Source organism: Fundulus heteroclitus, chromosome 1 (genome assembly GCF_011125445.2).
Source record: "Fundulus heteroclitus isolate FHET01 chromosome 1, MU-UCD_Fhet_4.1, whole genome shotgun sequence".
Taxonomy (NCBI): Eukaryota; Metazoa; Chordata; class Actinopteri; order Cyprinodontiformes; family Fundulidae; genus Fundulus; species Fundulus heteroclitus.
In genome coordinates this window covers 10534440-10553157 of record NC_046361.1, presented here as the reverse complement: position 1 = coordinate 10553157, position 18718 = coordinate 10534440, and the positions used below count along the sequence as shown (strand labels likewise).

The following is an 18718-nucleotide window of genomic DNA, read 5'->3' as shown; positions in this document are numbered from 1 at the left end:
GGGAGGGAGTGAGAGAGTGATGGAGAGGGGGAGGGAGAGAGGTGGGGATGGAGTGGGAAACTCTCTAATCTGCCGATCCTTTCTTGCTTGGCCGCTGAACATCACAGGCAATCCGGCCATGGAGGTTGGAGGGCGCAAGGAGGGCAGGTCACAATATGGAGCCCTCTGATGCGAATCGTACGCGGGTAAAGACGTGGAAAAAGCCTTAAAATAAAGTCAGCTTCAGTAGCGCGATCTAACTCTGGGAAAATAAACATATCTTCTAACCTTTAAACTGAGAATATGTTCAGTAGAGGGGAGAAAACCCAATTTAAAAAATAAAAAAATATGTTAACAAAATCTCTTGTGGCATAATTGTTGGTCCCTTAATCTGTTTCCACTGATATATTTCTGTTGCCCATGTTTTTGGATAGGTGTCCTGCTGAAAGGCCCTGGTAGGACCTATTTCAAGTCTACTGTCAGAATCCACTATCATTTATCAATGCCACGCAATCTAACGAGGTTTCCAGGGGATTGGGAAAAGAAGCAGGTGTCTCACAGTATCACAGGCCCCTCACCATACTTTACGGTGGGGAGGAGGTGCCTTTCTGTGCATTGGTGCCAGATCCCTCTGCTGTGTGTTTATAAAGAGTTCAATCTTAATTTCCTCTTACATAACTCCAGTCAAAGTCCCAGCAGCAAACACTGCATGTTTATGTTGTTGATGGTAAGAATAAAAGAAAATGTTTTCTTGCCATGCATCTCAAACAACCTGTAGTCACTTCTAGCAGTTGTTATGGAGACCTAATCAGACAGCACTTTGCTGCAGTTCTTCAGCAGTGAGCTGTAGAGATTTTTCGACCTCTCTTACAATCCTGTTCACTGTGCCCGGTGATAAAATAAACATCTGTCCTAATCTGGTTTTATGGCCATTGGCTGCAAGAAATGGGGCCCCCGTGTCACAGCATATATTAGCAATTACAACTTCACAGAAACCCTGATCAACTTAAGGTCATAAATAAAGAAAACCTTCAGTTATATTTAGTTTAAAGGGTGACCAACAATTTTACCAACAGTGGTTATTTTTTAAGCCAATAATTTCTTAACAGGGCATGTATTTATCCATACTGAATAAATGTACTCCAAGGAAGATGCTTTTGTATTTTCAATGTGAACTTGAGTTTTTTTGTTTTTGTTTGTTTGTTTGTTTTTTGCACATATTTACCCAGTGAGCCATTTAGTTTAACTGTGTTCTGCTTAAACATCCTTCTGTCATGATTGGATCAATAGAGGGAAAATTATTTCTAGGTGTTTTTTTTATTCCTTGTTTTTAATGCTTCCGTAAATTTGCACAAGATTCATAAAATATCTTATCTTGTGGAGTTTTCTGGGTTTAGTGCACCAAAAGAAAAGCTGCCCATGTTTAGAAGCATGTTCTCACAGAAGGAACTCTAGCGTGTCACTGTGCCCTTTTAGCATAGTCACTAAAAATATCTCATATAGGCTAAACTTCATCTCTAGGCATTGATGTAGAAAAAGCACAGCTCCTTCTTGGACTCAGCCTCCAGCCCCAAACAGCTAAAAGTTGCATTCAATCAATAAGATTATCTGTTTTTTTTTCCTGGAGTAGACCTTTTTGCCTTTGTTTTTACATCTATTGTGTGATTCTTGAGTGTTACGTAATTCAGTTCTAAAGCACATAAACATCAGTCATGACAGACGGTATTAAAACACTAACCAAAGAGCCTAGTTTTAGGAGATATACTTACTGCAGTCTCAGTGGACGTGATCAAAGATTAAATATCAGTACAGTAATAAAAAAAAAAAAACTCCTGACAACAATAACAGAAATCATATTAAAGGATATAGGAGGTTTTGATCATGAGTGCACTAAATTGTGTCTAAAGCTGGAGATCTTGACGGCACAACATTGTAAAATCTTTCTTTTTGCCCTATTTCTGTCCTGAGCCATCAGAAATGTAAAGAAGAGTGACTTCAAAGTGTTAAAAGAGTGCCATGCTATAATTGCATAAAAACGTCCGCAAACCAGCAACAATAAATGCTGGAGGGAGACTTAATCACACAGATAATCCAACCGGAGCATTGAATCATACTCGATACCTCCATGTGCTGGATGTCTTTTGTAAAACTTCAGCCCAGGTCCTAAAATGAATAAAAAATTAAATTAAATGTTGTTTTTAAAATTGAGAAAACTGACACAACTGCAATGCACTTCATCCCTGTCCAGAATCTCTGATGATTTCCTGTTTTTGATTGGTTGTGGGTGGCAGAACGAGGAACTTAGACATAGCGACAGCACAATTGACATCATTTATTTGAAATTTTTAAAAGATCTCAACAGAAAGTAGTTGATGTTAATAATGTTGCTTCTTCCTTGCATGGTTGTTACAGGTCACATTTGCATTTTAAACTCATTGCGATGCTTCATCTACAGCTTTCTTGTAGACACACCTGAAGAAAAGTAATCCCAAAGCATGATGCTGCCACCACCATGCTTCAAAGGCTTAAGTTTGGATTTGTTAGACCAAATGACATTCAGGATTTTGGGAGTCTTTTGTCATGAACCAAGACAGAGGACCCAGCAGAAGTTCAAAATAAAAGACTATTTATTTACAGCTTAGTAAACAGGCCAAAACCAAAAAGGGGCGTCAAGCCCAAACGTCAGTAAATAAAATAAACTAGGCAGGGGTCATGCTAACTACAAAATCAAAGGACAGATCCGGTCAGGCAACAAGCAGGCAGTCAGAACAGACAGGGGTCAGGCTAACTCAGTAAGTCCGGTAACAGATCCAGATCAAGCGACGAAGGCAGGCGGTGTACAGGCAAAAATGGTCAGGCAAACCGGTCAAACCGGTAAACAGGTACATCAGAGGTCAGGCTGGCTCAGAAATCCGGAGGCTAATCAGGTCAGGTCGACATGCAAACAAAGAACCGAGAATGCCGGACTAGACTTACAGACTGGCACGGATGATCTGGCACTGATGACTGGTCTGAAGGCTGAATATAGTGGTGGGAACAGGTGGATCCGGTGAGGGCTGATTGCAGAAGGGGTGGAGCTGGGCAGGTGTGTGGAGTGATCAGACCAGGCATCAGTGCTGAGATCCTAACAGAACTTAAACCAGAGACTGAGACTGAATATAAACTGTAACAGAAACAAAACAAGAAAGATACCAAAACAGAACCTAAATTAAAACAGAAACTCAAACTAGGACATCTTTAGTCCAGTTTAGACATTTTCTTTGGAACAAAAGGCTTCTTTCTTTTAATCCTACTTCCAGACATGGCGAATACAGCAAACAGTTGCCAAATGTAGAACATATTTGGTACAGACCAGAAATTCCTCCAGCCCCTTTAGTGTTACTGTCAGACTCATGGCAGCCTTCCTGACCAGCTTCTTGTATTTAACTATGAACAAAAGTCACTGTTGAGGTCACTGTTATTCCATAAAGTACATTCATTTGTCCCCGTTGTCTGACGGATACATTTGTACAAAATTATTTTGATGCTTTGTAATAGAAACGTAAAAACTAAAACCTACTAGGACAGTTAACCTTTTCACAGTCAATTTACTGGCTGTTACAAACGTAATAAGACTAAACGCAGAAAATCGAATTGAAAGGTCAACTAAGTAAAAGTCTAAGGGTGAGTAAACATATATAATGGCAACCAAGTTATTGTAGCTTTTTTTGTACCATACTTCTTTGTTTTTTAGTTGAGTAATGCAGGATACGTTTCACAGTAAAAAAAAAAATGGAAAAGGGTATGAAAGAATTTATCCTGCTAAAATGTTTTCATCACAAAAAACCTGGCAGTTTAGTCTTTTTTATTTCCTCTGTTTGTATCTCACTTTCTGTCTAAATGTCTTTTACAAGGTATTTAGATTTTTTTTTCTTTTTTTTATGTGCCAAATTGAAAAGGGTTCAGTGTAAATGCAGCAATGCTCCCACCAAGTTTATTGGTGCCTCTCCATTACACAAGAAACAGACTAGAAGTGGGAATTCAAACCGTTTCTCCCATCCTGAAATAACCACTGGAATTTGCACAACAAAGTGTTTGGTTTTTATCTATTCATTATATAGAGAAAGATAGCACGCTAAAATGTAAATAGTACTGTTTTTTTCAGTACTATCAACAGAGCAAGAACAGACTACATATAGACAATATTCTAAAAGTATACCTTAAATATAGCTCATGGAAAAGTTAGGAGAACAATAAAACATTTTTGAATTTCTCTGATTTTACTATTTATAAGTAAGAGCTTGAAAAAAATCCAGCATTTCTGCTTTTATACTATAAACCACATTTCTCATAAAGTTAAAACAAAATATTGTCCTTTTGAATATTTCTTTAAATGAAAAACCAATAAAACAACAACTGCTTGTTTTCAGACACTAATTCATATATATATTTCTAAATGACAGAATACTAACGTTTAGCTGAAGAAGAGTTCAGAAAGCTATATTTTGTGGAATACCCTGTATTTATAATCAAAGGTTTCATTCCTCGGTCTTTCAGATTGATTTTGGGTTGAAGTAGGCCTAATCAGCCGATCAGCAGCTCATTTAGAGAAATGATATGTGCTTGAATAGATCACTGGAATAGACTGGCTGATCTAATGTAGAAATGCTTAATTCAGGACACAAACTAAAGCTTTACAGTGAGCTGTTTTTTTCCAGACCTGTAGCAATATATATATATATATATATATATATATATATATATATATATATAGATAGATAGATAGATAGATAGATAGATAGATAGATAGATAGATAGATAGATAGATAGATAGATAGATAGATAGATAGACAGACAGACAGACAGACAGACAGACAGACAGACAGACAGACAGACAGACAGACAGACAGACAGATAGATAGATAGATAGATAGATAGATAGATAGATAGATAGATAGATAGATGGATGCAGGTGGGGCAGAAGTAAAATATAAAATAATATTAAAATAATAAATAAATTACAATCAAATACATGAATAAATCTTTCTGATATGCAATGTTATTGCGCTACTACAATAAACTACTCACCCTGGGGTTTCAGGTGTATAGTTGCAATCCTTCCACTCGTGTGTCTGACACTTTGCTGGACACAAGGATTCACCAATCACTCCAAATTAACTGGGATTATCGCTTTGTGTGTGCCTTCACAGCAAAGCATGCCGCATTTAAAGCGTGTTTTAATCAGAGCTCTGGAGCCGAAAAAACTTTTCACAAAACCAAAACAGACGCCGATTACGTCTGACCGAAAATGACGCTTTCAGGGCTAAGCCCCGCCCCTCGCGTCCCGTTTCCCTGGAGACTGTGGGAGCAAGCGAGGACAAAACTTGCTTCAGATAAAAGTTTTTTTTAGACGTGAGGAAAAGTCTCACTAAAACAGGTATTTGTTTCATAGCCTTGTTGGTCACTGTTGTAAACGTTGTTTTAAACGTGGCGAACTTTAAAAAAAAAAAAAAAAAAAGCCTTTAGCTACACTGGTTCTGTAGCTTTCTAGCATTCCAAGTTAAGCTAGCAGCACCTGTCAGGTAAGCCGCACTTCCGGTGTCTGTTTGGAGATCCGAAATAACTGCTGCTAGGCTTTCTTTGGATTTTCTAGAACGGTGTTTTGAAAGTTAATTTCCAAGCTTGTTTACACCATTAAAGAGGCTTTGGTATTTGTATTTATCTATTTAGTTAGTTTGTTTGTTTACTTTCATCGCTTTAGCCTGTTTTAATCGTTCTTTGAAAGCCAAATTATGTTTTCGATAGGTTTGACTTCTTGTATTCCATTTAAAAAAAGGTTTAATGGACTTTGAAGACAGAGACAGCTCACCTAAAAGTGGGTCTGTGAGGTGTGGACTGGTGGATGTGCTCCACCGCAGTGGTGATGCCACAGAGGGTAAGAAGCGGCTGAGCCTCAGGCTAACATCACAGTATAGGCTACAGTGACACAGTCTGGAGTTCCTGACTTTCAGTAAATGAGGATGTTGATGGTCACATGTTCCAGACTTTGGTCTAGATCAGGAGGCATGTATGGATGAAGAGGCAGACCTTCCTTCTGATCTGGTGTGGTTGCAGGACTTATCTGAGTAAGTATTTCTAACTGATTAATGGGAACAGAACAACGAAAATCCCATTTATTCACTAATGCTTCTCTTGTCCTGTGTCTTGTCATTTATCCCCGTTGCAGTTGTCTCAGTGTGGAAATGTTTGACAACAAGCCTTTCATTACCCAGTTTATCAAGCACTGATAAATTGTATTTTCTCCATTATTTGCCTGAGTGCAACCAGTCTCTCCAAGAATAAATGCAGTGTCGGGCAAAATCATTGGCACTTCCTGTTAAAGAGCTGTAAAAAAAAAAAAAAAAATAGTGATAATAATAATTTTGTTTTATTGAAAGTAGCGTACTGTGAACAGCAATCCAAGCTTTAATTTTGTTTTTTTGTTTGTGTGCGTGTTTTCTAGTGAAGGTAAAAACCAACCATAAGAACAAATAGTTTTTTTCTTAACAAAAATCACTATTTGACATCATACAACAATGGCATTATGGTCCCAGTGACAATACTTTTAATATAAATGTTACTGAAGTATTTATTTATGATTTACTGCTTGAAAAGAGTTTCTAGGAACTCAGTTCATGATCAATGATTTATTGTTTCTCTGGAATAGAAACATGACTTGACACTGAGGCCAATTTCTTTTAACGTCTTGCCACTAGGCTGTATGAGGTCGCATATTATTTTGCAAACAAGCTATTGAGCAGAATAGTAAGGAGTAGGGCTGAACAATTAATCGCATTTTCAATATAATCGTGATTTTAAAAAAAACGCAATTTCCAAATCGCAGAGGTCTGCAATTTTTGGCTATGTAACAATTAGGGAATTAAACGCGTCCATTAGGTGTTAGAAATATGTTTGAAGTGGGTTTGTCTCCACATGGAAGGGAAGACATTTGCAGCAGTGAGATAATCTAATTTTATTACTTGTTTTAGAGTTTGTATAATCAAACATAGCAATAAGTACTGGTCAATCAGTTTAATACATAGACTTACTTGTTGGTTGCACTTTATGTTCAACAAGGGTTGATGTCCAATTAAATTAAAAGCTGTTCTCTTGAATAATATTATGATCAATAGAAACATTAAAAGTTCATGTTTAAAATAGTCCTTGTTTACAAACATCTTTATTTAGAGACCATTTTTGTTGCTTGTGGTTAATGCAGAGAAAAGTCAAAATTGCAATTATGGTTGAAATATATTGTAGGCAGAACACAATCATTACTGCACCGAGTTTAGATGCTGCGGGTCTTTTAGCACCTAATCCACACAGCGAGGAAACAAATAGATTTGTTGTTTGTATATATTTTAAAACACATGATAAATTAAACTGGGGAAAAAAATTTCATTAAATCGCAATATTAAGAAAAAAAATCGCAATTAGATTATTTTCCAAAATCGTTCAGCCCTAGTAAGGAGGATAAAAAAAAAATAACCATGGTATACCGCTACAGAACCTAACCAAAGAATAGAATACAGAGGTCACAAAAAACTCCATAACGATCACTGGATGCTCTCCATATACCATACTGATTGTGTTGGAGTGATGCTAGGATAAAAGCCGTCATTAAAAAGAAACAGTCAAGGTGAGGTTGGTGTGAAACCACTAACGAATACGTGAAAAAGCACCTCATGCCCCGCTGTGAAGTAGTGGAGGATCGGGGATGCTGTGAGCCTGTTTCCCATTGAAGGGAAATGAAAAATGTCTAAGCATACCAATCAAAGGCTTTCAGATAAAAAAAAAAAGGTAAATTCTGCCTTTAAACAGGGTAATGATACAAAACAGCGAATTGGTTCGCCACCAACAAACATACAGCAGCCGTGGTCGTCTCTGTCCTCAGTCCTACATATTGTAGAAAACAGGCGGGGAGAGCTGAAGAGAAGAGCTCATAAGAGATGGTCCGGGATTCTGGATGATCTGGAGAAGAATGGTCACAGATCGCTGCTACCTTTTTAAAATGTTGTACAGTATACAGAAACTTTCAGCAGGGGCTCGATTATATGTGCCATCTGTAATTCTGTTAAAAACTAAGATAAAACATTTCTTGTTTTAGTGTTATTTTTTTAATGAACAAACACAAAAACAAAGAAATGCAATTGAACATATTTACAGCAATAGACAAAACTATTATGTCTTAACATGAGATTACCCCCCCCCCCCCAAAAAAAAAAAAAACATTTGGTATCCACAGATTATCTAAGATTAAGCCAAGATTATTTAAATGGAGTTTGTAATTGCTGAATAAAGTGCGATTCGATTTAAGTATGTTATTTTGAGCAAAAATTCAGAAAGAGGGCGTGGGGGGCGGGGGCTGGTCCTAAGAGGTTAAGACTTTATAAACATCTTCACCGGGGGTATCATAAATGCGGCCAGCACTGTGCATTTTTGTATTTACATAAAGCACAACAAGGATTTACTTTAACCATCCGTTCTTTTCCCCATGTGCCCTTCTTCATTTCCCCCAAGGGAGAGCGACAGCGATGGTGACCTTGCACGTGGGGCCGACAACGGCAAGAGGAGGAGTTATGCCGAGACGGCACGGATGTTCAAGCTGAGACGAAACCTGGACCAGCTGGACGCTTTTCATCGACAGAAGGAGCATGACGTGCAGACAGCCAGGTCTGGACCTGGCATTCATCAACCTCTAGCGCTAACTTGCCTGTTTAACCCAGATAAGATTTGATGTGCCTCTCTGGAAACACCTGCTCATGCACATCAATGCCTGTACCCCGAGCGGTTTCTGTTGGCGTTCAGGTTTGGTACAGATTGCTTCCTTTGTTTGTTTGTTTCGTGACTCCTGTTTTCCATAATCTTCGCTCTGTTGGCCTTGTCACACGGGGCCAATCATTTCTGTACCAATTGATTCAGCCATTTGCAGGAAATCGCTCCTGCCGGAGAGAGAACATTTCTAGTAATGACCTCTCCCGTCACTTTTCCTCCCTGTTTTTATTTGTCTGCATGGCGAGCCATTAAGCACCTGATGAACTGTGATGCAGTCTCCATAGAAAAAAATGTCAGTCATCATCCTTCAGCACAAAGCAGCAGTGGTCAGTGAGGAGCTTTAGTGCTCTCTGACTAAGCATCAGCTTAATGGGACCTAAGCACAGCTGGCCTCCAAACGGCCTGCCTTCTTGATGTTACAGTCTGCATCAATTTCCTCTAATAAGAGTATTTTTCCCTCCATCGCAGGAGGTGGCTTTTTTTGACTGAAGAAAAGAACATTTGGACAACAATCGATGCGTGAACTACCAGAACGTATTCACTAGATTACTTTATTTCCTGTAGAATTATTTGTTGTTTTCGTTGCTGCTTTAGGGAATCTTACTACCATAACGCCAGAGAGCATAATCCAGTCCAGCAGGATAATGTCTGATAAACGTATTCTAACTTTTCCCATTTTGTTACATTACAAAACAAAAACCTAAATGCTTTATTGGTATTTTATTAGACAGCCCAACACAAAGTGGTGGCTAATTTTGTAGCGGAAGGAAAATTGGTTGAAAACCAAGCATCAATTACAAATATAAATGTGGGACATGCATTGGTGTTCAGGCGCCGTTTTTCTCATGCGCCTAACTAAAATTGAGCTGGGCTAATTGTTTTAAGAAGTCAGTTAATAAATGGAGTCCACGGATTTGTAATTTAGTCTCAGCATACCCACTGCTGTCGTACAAAGGCCTCGGAGATTTGATAGAGAATGGGCGTAAAACAGCATCGTTTAGACCCAGGAACGCAGAAGACGGGTCACAGATGAAGTTGTGGAAAATATTTAAGCAGGGCGGGGTTAAATAACAACGTCCCACAGATCACTGTTCAGTCCATCATTTGAATGAAAGGAGTTTGAAACAGCTGCAACTTTCCAAGATGCTACCGTCTACCTACACTGACATACAATCAAAATAATCAGAGAAACAGCAAAGAGACCCATTGTGTTTCTGGAGGAGCTGCAGAGATCCTCAGCTCAGGTGGAAGAATAAAAATGAGAGAATAACTATTAGTTTTTAACTCCACAAACACAACCTTTATGGAAAACTGACAAGAGGACAGCCATTGTTGGAAAAGAAAATAACCATAAGAAGTCCTGTTTGCAGTTTGACAGAAGCCAGACGGCACCACTGACATATCCACGAAGGTGCTCTGGTCGGATGAAACCAAGGCCGAACTTTTTAGCTCACATGCAAAACAGTGTGTGTGGCAGAAAACGATCACAGCGCCTCACCCTGACTGCACAGTCGGCATGGTGGAACATTATGGTGGTAGCAGAATCATATTGTAGGAAGGGATGCTCTTCTTGGTTCTAAAAAGTTAAAAAAAAAAAAAAAGGAAACCAAGAGAGAGATGGAGATCTTTTACACTACTCAAAAATAATATATAAAAAGGTAACAAATAACCGCAAAACTCTGCATCCATGTTCACCGAAGCAACTTTTGTTCTTTAAACTTTTTCTTTTAGAGAAAAGCTGAAACTTTGCTGTCAAAATATAGAAAGCTGGTTGGAGCAGAGAGAGAATTTGGAGTGGGGAATCGAGCAGCAGAAAGCAAAAGACAACAGGTAAATCTAAAATAAAAAACATCAGCTGTTCAGTATTTATGAGCATATATTTTAAACCAGAGCTGTTTGTCTCATCCCGCTCGTTCCTTGTCTTGCTCAGTAGCGTGGCGGTGTTTCGCCTGCGAGCCCAGCATGCGCTCCTGTGTCAAAAGCTGCAGGACGAGGAGGAGCTGCGCGGCCAAATCCACGCTGAGCTGAGGCAGCAAGAGTGAGTTCAACATGAAGATGGTTTGTTTGTTCCAACTTGGTCTGACAGGCATTAGTGCTGCATGAAAAGGGAAGTCCTCTCATTTGCTTTGATTTGATCCCTGCCTCAGCTTTGAGGAAGTAAACAGAAAAGAAACACAGATGAGACATCCCAAAAAAAAAAAAAAACTAAACCTGTGTACATGTCTGCCCCAATACATGCAAACTAACAAAGCAATGGGCTCACCAACAAGAGAAATAACAAGACAGCCAAGTAACGGGCTTTACTGTCGACTCTTTCTTATATTATTTCGTACTAATAAATAAAATAAAGTCACCTTTTCTTGCCAAGCGTTGCTAAACTCTTTTGCATGTTTGAATGTTTGATAACCCTCGCACACTCCAATCTGCAGTTCCCTGTGTTGTGTCAGAGCCAGAAGTTAAGGACTAGATTATTACTATAATAAGAGAGAGACTGGTACATTTTGTTTCTGCTCGCGTCCAAATTTCTCCGCTCCTCAGACTGGAGCTGAATGAGGTGGAGGTGGAACTTGGCCGAGTCTCCTTACTCCGCCAGGAGGTGCAGGAAGAAGAGCAGCTCTTCCAGGTCCTCAAAGCACAGAAGGCAGTAACAAGGCTGCAGCAGGAGAGGAAAGCCAGCCAGAACCAGCAGCGCAAGATGAAGCTTCTGCGGGCGTAAGGGCCACGACAGCTCACATCATTCATCACGCTGAAGCATATCTATATGTATTTTGCACAAAAAATAGATTATAGCTTCCTGATATAACGTTTCGATTGATCAAACCATTTTTCAATTACACGGGAGTAAGAAAAATACATTTAAGAAGCGAAATGAAGGCTTGCTGTTTGTGTTCTGATAGTAAACAGGCAGCCAAGCTGGAGGAGGGGGAGGAGACAGAATGTCAAAGGAAGACTGAGGAGGCTCGAGCAAGCCAAAAGAAAGCTGCCAAGTACTTGAAGCAGACCATTAAAAGGTAATCACCAATAAAGCATCAACAGTCATGCCGCAACAAAGATGTTCATTGTCTTTGGAGACTTTGTGGAAAGTGGACCTGTCCTATTCATAATTCGCTGACATGGCGTACCTATATATTAAAGGAAAATTGACAGGACACATGAAAGTACTTTGATTCAGGCACTAGTGTTGTAGCTGATAAAGGGATACAAATCCAGTGCAAAGGCACTTGGGGGGGGGGTGATAAACCTAATCTGTCACTTTTCAAGTGTTCTATTACGTCCCTGCATGTACACTGAGTGGGGAGCAGGCTCGGTGGAAGCACTGTAATAAAACATGGCCGGCCATGGTGGCTGAGTAATGACTCACATGTTCCAACACAGTACTCAGTTATAGACTTATTTCACTGTTTTGAAGAGTCTGGACCACATCTGATCATCTCTTGTTTAAAATCTAACATTAAACGAGTGAAATCTGAACTGGACCATTCAACACCAAACCAAACAGAATTATTCAAAACACTGGTTCAGATTTAATAAAACCATAGGCTGTTTGCGAAAACCCAAAAAAAGAGCATTTTCAGTGTTTTCTTTTAGCGTCAGACCATTCAGAGGAGTAAAAACTAACCGGTTAAACCTCCACTTATAATATATTGACATTTGCGTATAAAAGGAGCTAATGGAGGGTGCTCGCCTAAGTGTGATTTATACCACCACCACCACTGTTCAAATCCAAAGTGACCACAAAATCCCATGCAGAATCTCTGCTACTACTAAGACTTGCTCTCCTTTTTTAGCTCCTTGCTGCTTTGTTCACATCAGTTGTTTAATTAAGAATGCTAAGCAACATCCTTTACAATTCCAGGCCACTCATTTTAGGGGGAGGGTGTTTAAAGGGCTGAAATTAAATGAATTTAAAGGGTTGAAATTCACATATTTTCAGTGCAAGAACCTCCGTCACCAAAACACAGTTGCAAAAAATGAAGCAAAGAAAGAACTGCTTTGTCAAATCACATTTCCGGTTTAAGACTTTAGTGTGGAGTTTGCTGCACTGTCAAGCAGCAAAAGCACTCTTGCTTCGTCTTTACCTTTCTCTATGCTGCTTGTGTCCGTTTTATTTTTAGGTTGCATCAGCAAGCGGCCCAGAAGGAGCAACAGAACAGGGAGTTTATCGAAAGGAGGATGCAGGCTGTAGAGTCTCTAAAATCGAACATAGCAGCCAACCAAGTAAGCAGCAGGACAACTCTTATTTTAACTGTTGCTTTAAATGTTTTTCTGGTTTTGGATTTTTTTTTCTTTACATAGCCTGCACATGCTTTAATTGCTGTAGGCATACTTATAAATGTCTACTAGGTCAACAACCTTCCAACTGGTTTAAACTGTAATTAGTAGGTATGATGGAAAGAAAGAGTTGCAGTTGGTAATTAAAAGAAGCAACAAAGTTAAATATGGTTGCAAATGTCATTTTTTTATTATGCGTGCGTAACATATGCATTATGTGTGCAATCCATTCTGCAATGAACCTGGATCTGCTGATTTATATTCACTCCCAATTCTACTGTAAAAAAGATGATATATTCTCATTTAGCTTTAATACATTTAATGCTTAACTATGTCAATTTTCGCCGACAATCTTGTTATTGTTGCAGTACTGCGATCATCTTCCCCAGATGAATTCTCCAATTCAAGTCTTCCCCTGGTCAAATATAGCTTTCTTAATTTAACTTTTATACTTTAGGAGAGTTTACGGGTTCGGCAAAATAGAGCCAAAAAAGAAGCCCAGAAGAAAGAACAGCAGGAAAGACAACTACAAGTTGCCCTGGAGGCCCAAGGCATCAACAGCATCAGACATATGCACCAGAAGAAACAGCTAGAGGAGACGAAACGAAAACAACAGTATGTCCTCTTCCCTCCTCCTCTCCTTTCCTTTGCTACATGTATGTCCTTCACTCCCACTCCATGCGGCGATGTGTGGGTGTTTTCTCTCTCCGCGTGCTGAGGAATACATGACCCCATTTCAGTTTAATGCAGTGTTGCTGATTTACACCTCTAAGGGAATTTGAGGAGAGCCAGAAGTCTAAGCGAGCGGGGATTGTTGCAAAAATTCTCCAGGAGGAGCAGCTGCTAAAGAGCAGAAGAAGGAACCAGTCACAGCCCCCCAAACCCCCAACCAATGACAAGTTCTCATCTTTGAGGACAGGAAGAGACATGCTCCTGTCTTATTTGGATCCTAACCCTCCATCACTCTGTGAGGAGACAGCGACACCGGTGAGAAGAGCTCAACAGCTATGATGCTATTTGTGCCCCGTTAAGTATTCGTACACCTTGACATTTTCACATTTTGGCATTTCATGCCTACCAAAGTTCAACGCCTTTTACTGGGATTTTATGCGACAGACAAAACAAAATTGTGAATATTGGAAGAAAATGATAAACGTTAAAGAAAAGAACATTAAAAATCTGAAATGTGTGGTGTGTATCTGAGTTTAGTCCCTTTTTACTCTTTTGCACCCAAATGAACCTCAGAAACCCACATGCCTACTTTTTAAACACAGTCCACCTGCGTGTAATTTAAACTCAGTGGACTTACAGCTGTTATCTGAAGGGGATGTTTGTTTGAGAACATCAGTAAAAAACACAACCAACAGCATTAAAGGAACAAAGGAGCACAGCAGATAAGTCAGGGACAAAGTTACTGAGAAATTTATAGTAGAGTGAAGTTGTCAAACAATATTCCAAGCATTAAACATCTGAAACCTAACAGGACACAGCCATCCATTTAAGCTTGCAAGAAAGCATTAATCAGAAAAGCTGCCAAGAGGCCCATGGTAGCTCTGGAGGAGCTGTAGATATCTACAGAATCTCTCAACGGGACAACGATTTAGTTTTGGGGGGTCCTGGGTGACAAAAGCCCACATTGCACCACAGTATGTTGGTCTAAAATGTAAGATGGCCATAAAATCCGATAAATTTGCTGTTGGGATCTGGCAAAATGTGAAAAAGTTCAAGGGCTATCCAGCAACCATGGCAAGACATAAGTCTTTTTTATGTGTGTGAGCGTGTGTTTCTTTATATTTTCCCAGCTTGTGAGAGAGTTCAGTGACGTCAGCAGGTCTTCCTCCACCTGCTCTGACAGTGAACACCCGGAGAAAACGGAGGAAAGCGTCCAAAAATGCGCGGCCCTCGAGAACTCTGCTGACAGCCTCGCAGAGCCTGAATTCACCGGGCTGTGGGAACAGGAAGACAAGGTGCGCTAAAAAACAACAGCCCCTTCCAACCAAAAGCAAATTCATGTGAGCTGCTAAATTTAAAGAGCCATAAATCATGCGCTATGCAGCAGCCACATAAATATGCTGCGGAAGGGGAGCAGATACTCCCAAGTACTTCTTGGTGAAGCGGTGTTTGTAGAGCTGGCGGGATCAGGATGGAAAATGACATGAACCACCTCATGCTCACAGTGAAGCTATATTTCTGGCAGGTGAAAAGACACACAATAACACTTTCTGTCAGGTCAGGCAGCACAAGCCTGTCTAATACTCAGCTAGACTAGAGCTAGAGTATCTGTGATGCCTGCTCACATTAAATGCAACATATTTTAGCTCCCAGAAGACCAGACTTGATCAATAAATTGTAAGTGCAAACAGCAGTGTGAAGAACCTTTTGCTTGACCCTAAATTCATACTTGTAAAGGTTTGGCTTTGTGGATGCTACAGTTTGGACATTATTCTTTTGGCCCAGTATGTCCATAACAGACAGAGAAATATAACAGCACATTAAAAACTGCCCCCGAGTCAGCTCCTGCTACAGTAAGTGACACTAAGAGCACATTTTGTAAAGGTGGCACACATGTTGACTGTCACAGATTCATAAATGGAAAATAATAGCAGCTAGGCTGCCAAAGCTGCTATAACAAACCTGCATCGGTGTATTATGGGATTTAGGGAGAGCTTTTATCTGTATGTTTAGAGGTATTGGGCTCATAAACGTTTGTATATCTGTCTAAAATGGTGATGATTGTTAGAATTTAATGATGACCTATAAAAAAAATCACTTTTTGCATGTTTTTATACTTCCATTTGGGCTCCTTCTAGAAACAGTCCAAGCTGAATAAAAAACATCCAGTTGCTTTTTGGCAATAAGTAAATGTTTTGTTGGTGCCTGGAAAACGAGCCGTTTCAAAAACCTCCCGATTATTACATCACAATTGACGGGCACCACCCCTCACCTAGCAACCCCAGTCGAGCCCAGGCCCACACCTAATAACCCAAGCAAAGTAAATCTGTAACGTACAAACTTTTGAGACATGACTTTTATATCATATCTCATATTGACATTATAAGTATTGGAATGAATCGCATACACAACTTAACATTAGTATTATTACATTACAATTCCCTTACACTTAACTACAGCTAAAAAGACATATACAACTAATGGTTAGCATGATGCTAATTTGCACTGAAAATCGTCTAGGGAAACAGCGCTACTTATTTGACAACCTAAAACAATCAAAATGCCTCCTAGAAGTATTTTACGCAAACCGACACTTTATGACAACATAACACTTACAGATAAATGTGTCTTGGCAGTTGAGAAGATATAACAGGATAGTTTAACACGGCAGAAAAGTGGCTTTCTGGAACTCTCTTTAAAGTAGCCCTGTCGGAATAGGCTACAGCTTATTTGCATAAACATGACAGAGCCATTCTGAAAGGAGCTCAAAATAGTTGAAACTGGGGAGGTGAAATCCCATTATTTGAAAATTATTTTGTGCAAAAAATGTAAGGAACATGTTTTGTATAGCCCAAAGACCTATTCTAAATGTTTAAAAGGAAGAATAATAGGTCACCTTTATATAATTATGATTATTTAATTAGTCAAACATTAAAGTTTCTCTTTTTTAACTTGATTTATATTAGTTTTGTAGGAATACAACAGACCTAAGAATTAAAGCAAATTGCTGGCATTGAAACTAAAAAAAGAATACAATAAATAAGGGATAGGTAGGTCAATGACATTGTCCTTTCCATATATGAAGAAAATAACTTTTTTTTTTTGGTACAGGTTCCAATGTTGTTCTTGTTTCTTTTTTTTTCTTTTTTCCTTTTAAAAAGGGTTCATGGGGTTCCATAATTATTAAAGGTTTTGTACAAATCTGTCTGCATTGCTGCAGGTCTGTTAACTGTCAGATGCTGCGATACAGCTAGGGAGGAAGCCAGAGGTGAACGCAAAGAAAAAACAAGTTTAATTAACCAAACTGAAACTTTGGAAAACTAAGCTCTGAGGCCAACATTTGAAAAAAAAAAAAAAAATCCATGACAAGAACAGAAACAAACCCAAAAGTAATGACTTTTGTTTTCAGAAAATGAGTTTGTGAAGCTAACATTTTGGTTAGTTGTGCCCACCACTGGTTTGTAGAAAGTAATTTACCTCCAAGGTCAAAACATGGACCGTGGGAGGACAGTAAACCCAAATGAACCATCTTCTAGTTGCAAGCAAGACAAGCTAACTAATCAGCACTAGTGACAAATAATAATAATGGCATTTTTTTCATGTATTTAAAAAAACTATTGTAACATGCTCACAAGCAGAGTGCTGAACAGTCCTAAGTTTATGGAAATTTTGGTGAGAAGTGAAAATATTACAACAGCTATCACTGTGTTTTAAGCAAGCAGCAGTTTTCTCATTTCAAACTCAGGAATTTCATTACAGACTGTACAACTTAACTGCATCCTTCAACCAAACACGTAAAACCGTTGGATAAGATGAAAACATTTAGCTTCTTTTTTGTCTTAAGAGTACAAGTCGTACAAGGATATTTTGTGGAAGCATTAGCATTTCACTGAGGTGGCACCTATTCTAAAAGGTTCTGGAACTAAATGCCTTCAACAACAAAAAACATTACTAAAACGTTACTGCGTTCCTGCATTGGAAAAAGAACCATGTTAAATGTTTAAGGACCAGATTCAAATGCCTAATGCACTGGGTACAACAATAATATTTACTTGTACAAAAAAACCACACAGGGTCATTATAAGTAGAAAGTCTCCTGTCAAAACTTTGGCTACCTTCTTCCAGAACATTCATGAGTCAGACTACGGCCGCGTTCAAACTTTTACATTAATTCCAACGATGCAAAATCAGTTTTTTGACGGCATGCTGTCGGGTTGCAAAACAGTTGTGGAGAAAATCTGAGAGAACTATGCTTATACAATGACTAAAAGAGATATAAATATTTACTGTAAAATGTATTTCCAGTAATCATCGGAAGTTTATAGAGAACAATAAGATTAGCTCGCTGCCACAGAGGTGAGTTGGCTCACTGTCTCATTCGGCATCCTGAAGCAGCTAAAATGAGGGTCGACAGGCTTCACTTCCCATTGTGTTGGTGCCTTTGAGGCTTCAGAGCAAGCACAGTGTTCCAGCTCGGAGATCTGAGCATGTGACAAGTCAAGTGGAAGGGGTCTCTCCTGCGAACATCCAGATCAGACTGATGCCCTCATCAAAGGCTACAGCAAGTCGGATACGTTGATGCAACTAAGCTAACGAAAAAAAATCGCAGAAAGGAGGATGGTGATTAAATCTACTCTTTATTGCAGTGTTTCCAGAAGAAAACAGCAGTTTGAAAAATGAGAACGCTGAATGTTAAGAAGCCAAACACCCACAGTTCTACATGCAGACAATTGGAAATACATCTACAACTCACTTTTTGGTTTCTTTACATCCAAATATTATGTTGTATTTATGGCCATAATTATCATAAATGGCTGCTTTTTTAAAGGAAGGTTTTTTTTTAATAATATTACTAAAAGATGACTGGAGGAATGGGTAGTTACTGATATTTGAATGTAGGCGGTAAAGTCTTTTGATTAATCATCATATGTTTTTATTTTTAAAATGCAACTATAACAAAAGGGCAAATTTAACTGTTAGGAATTATGCCTCAAAATCCCTC

General features: G+C 39.0%; 1 protein-coding gene across 1 annotated transcript in view; it reads left to right on the top strand.

Annotated features, from left to right (window-relative positions):
- Positions 1-5068: 5068 nt before the first annotated feature.
- The window catches only part of cfap74 (cilia and flagella associated protein 74), a 66017-nt gene continuing 52367 nt past the window's right edge, over positions 5069-18718 (top strand). The window contains exons 1-12 of the mRNA XM_036142518.1: positions 5069-5395; positions 5795-5893; positions 6002-6083; positions 8518-8670; positions 10504-10602; positions 10706-10810; positions 11311-11484; positions 11670-11783; positions 12888-12990; positions 13502-13659; positions 13818-14031; positions 14847-15011. Coding sequence (XP_035998411.1) covers positions 5800-5893; positions 6002-6083; positions 8518-8670; positions 10504-10602; positions 10706-10810; positions 11311-11484; positions 11670-11783; positions 12888-12990; positions 13502-13659; positions 13818-14031; positions 14847-15011 — 1461 coding nt within the window. The 5' untranslated portion in view covers positions 5069-5395; positions 5795-5799. The remainder of the gene's footprint in view (positions 5396-5794; positions 5894-6001; positions 6084-8517; positions 8671-10503; positions 10603-10705; positions 10811-11310; positions 11485-11669; positions 11784-12887; positions 12991-13501; positions 13660-13817; positions 14032-14846; positions 15012-18718) is intronic.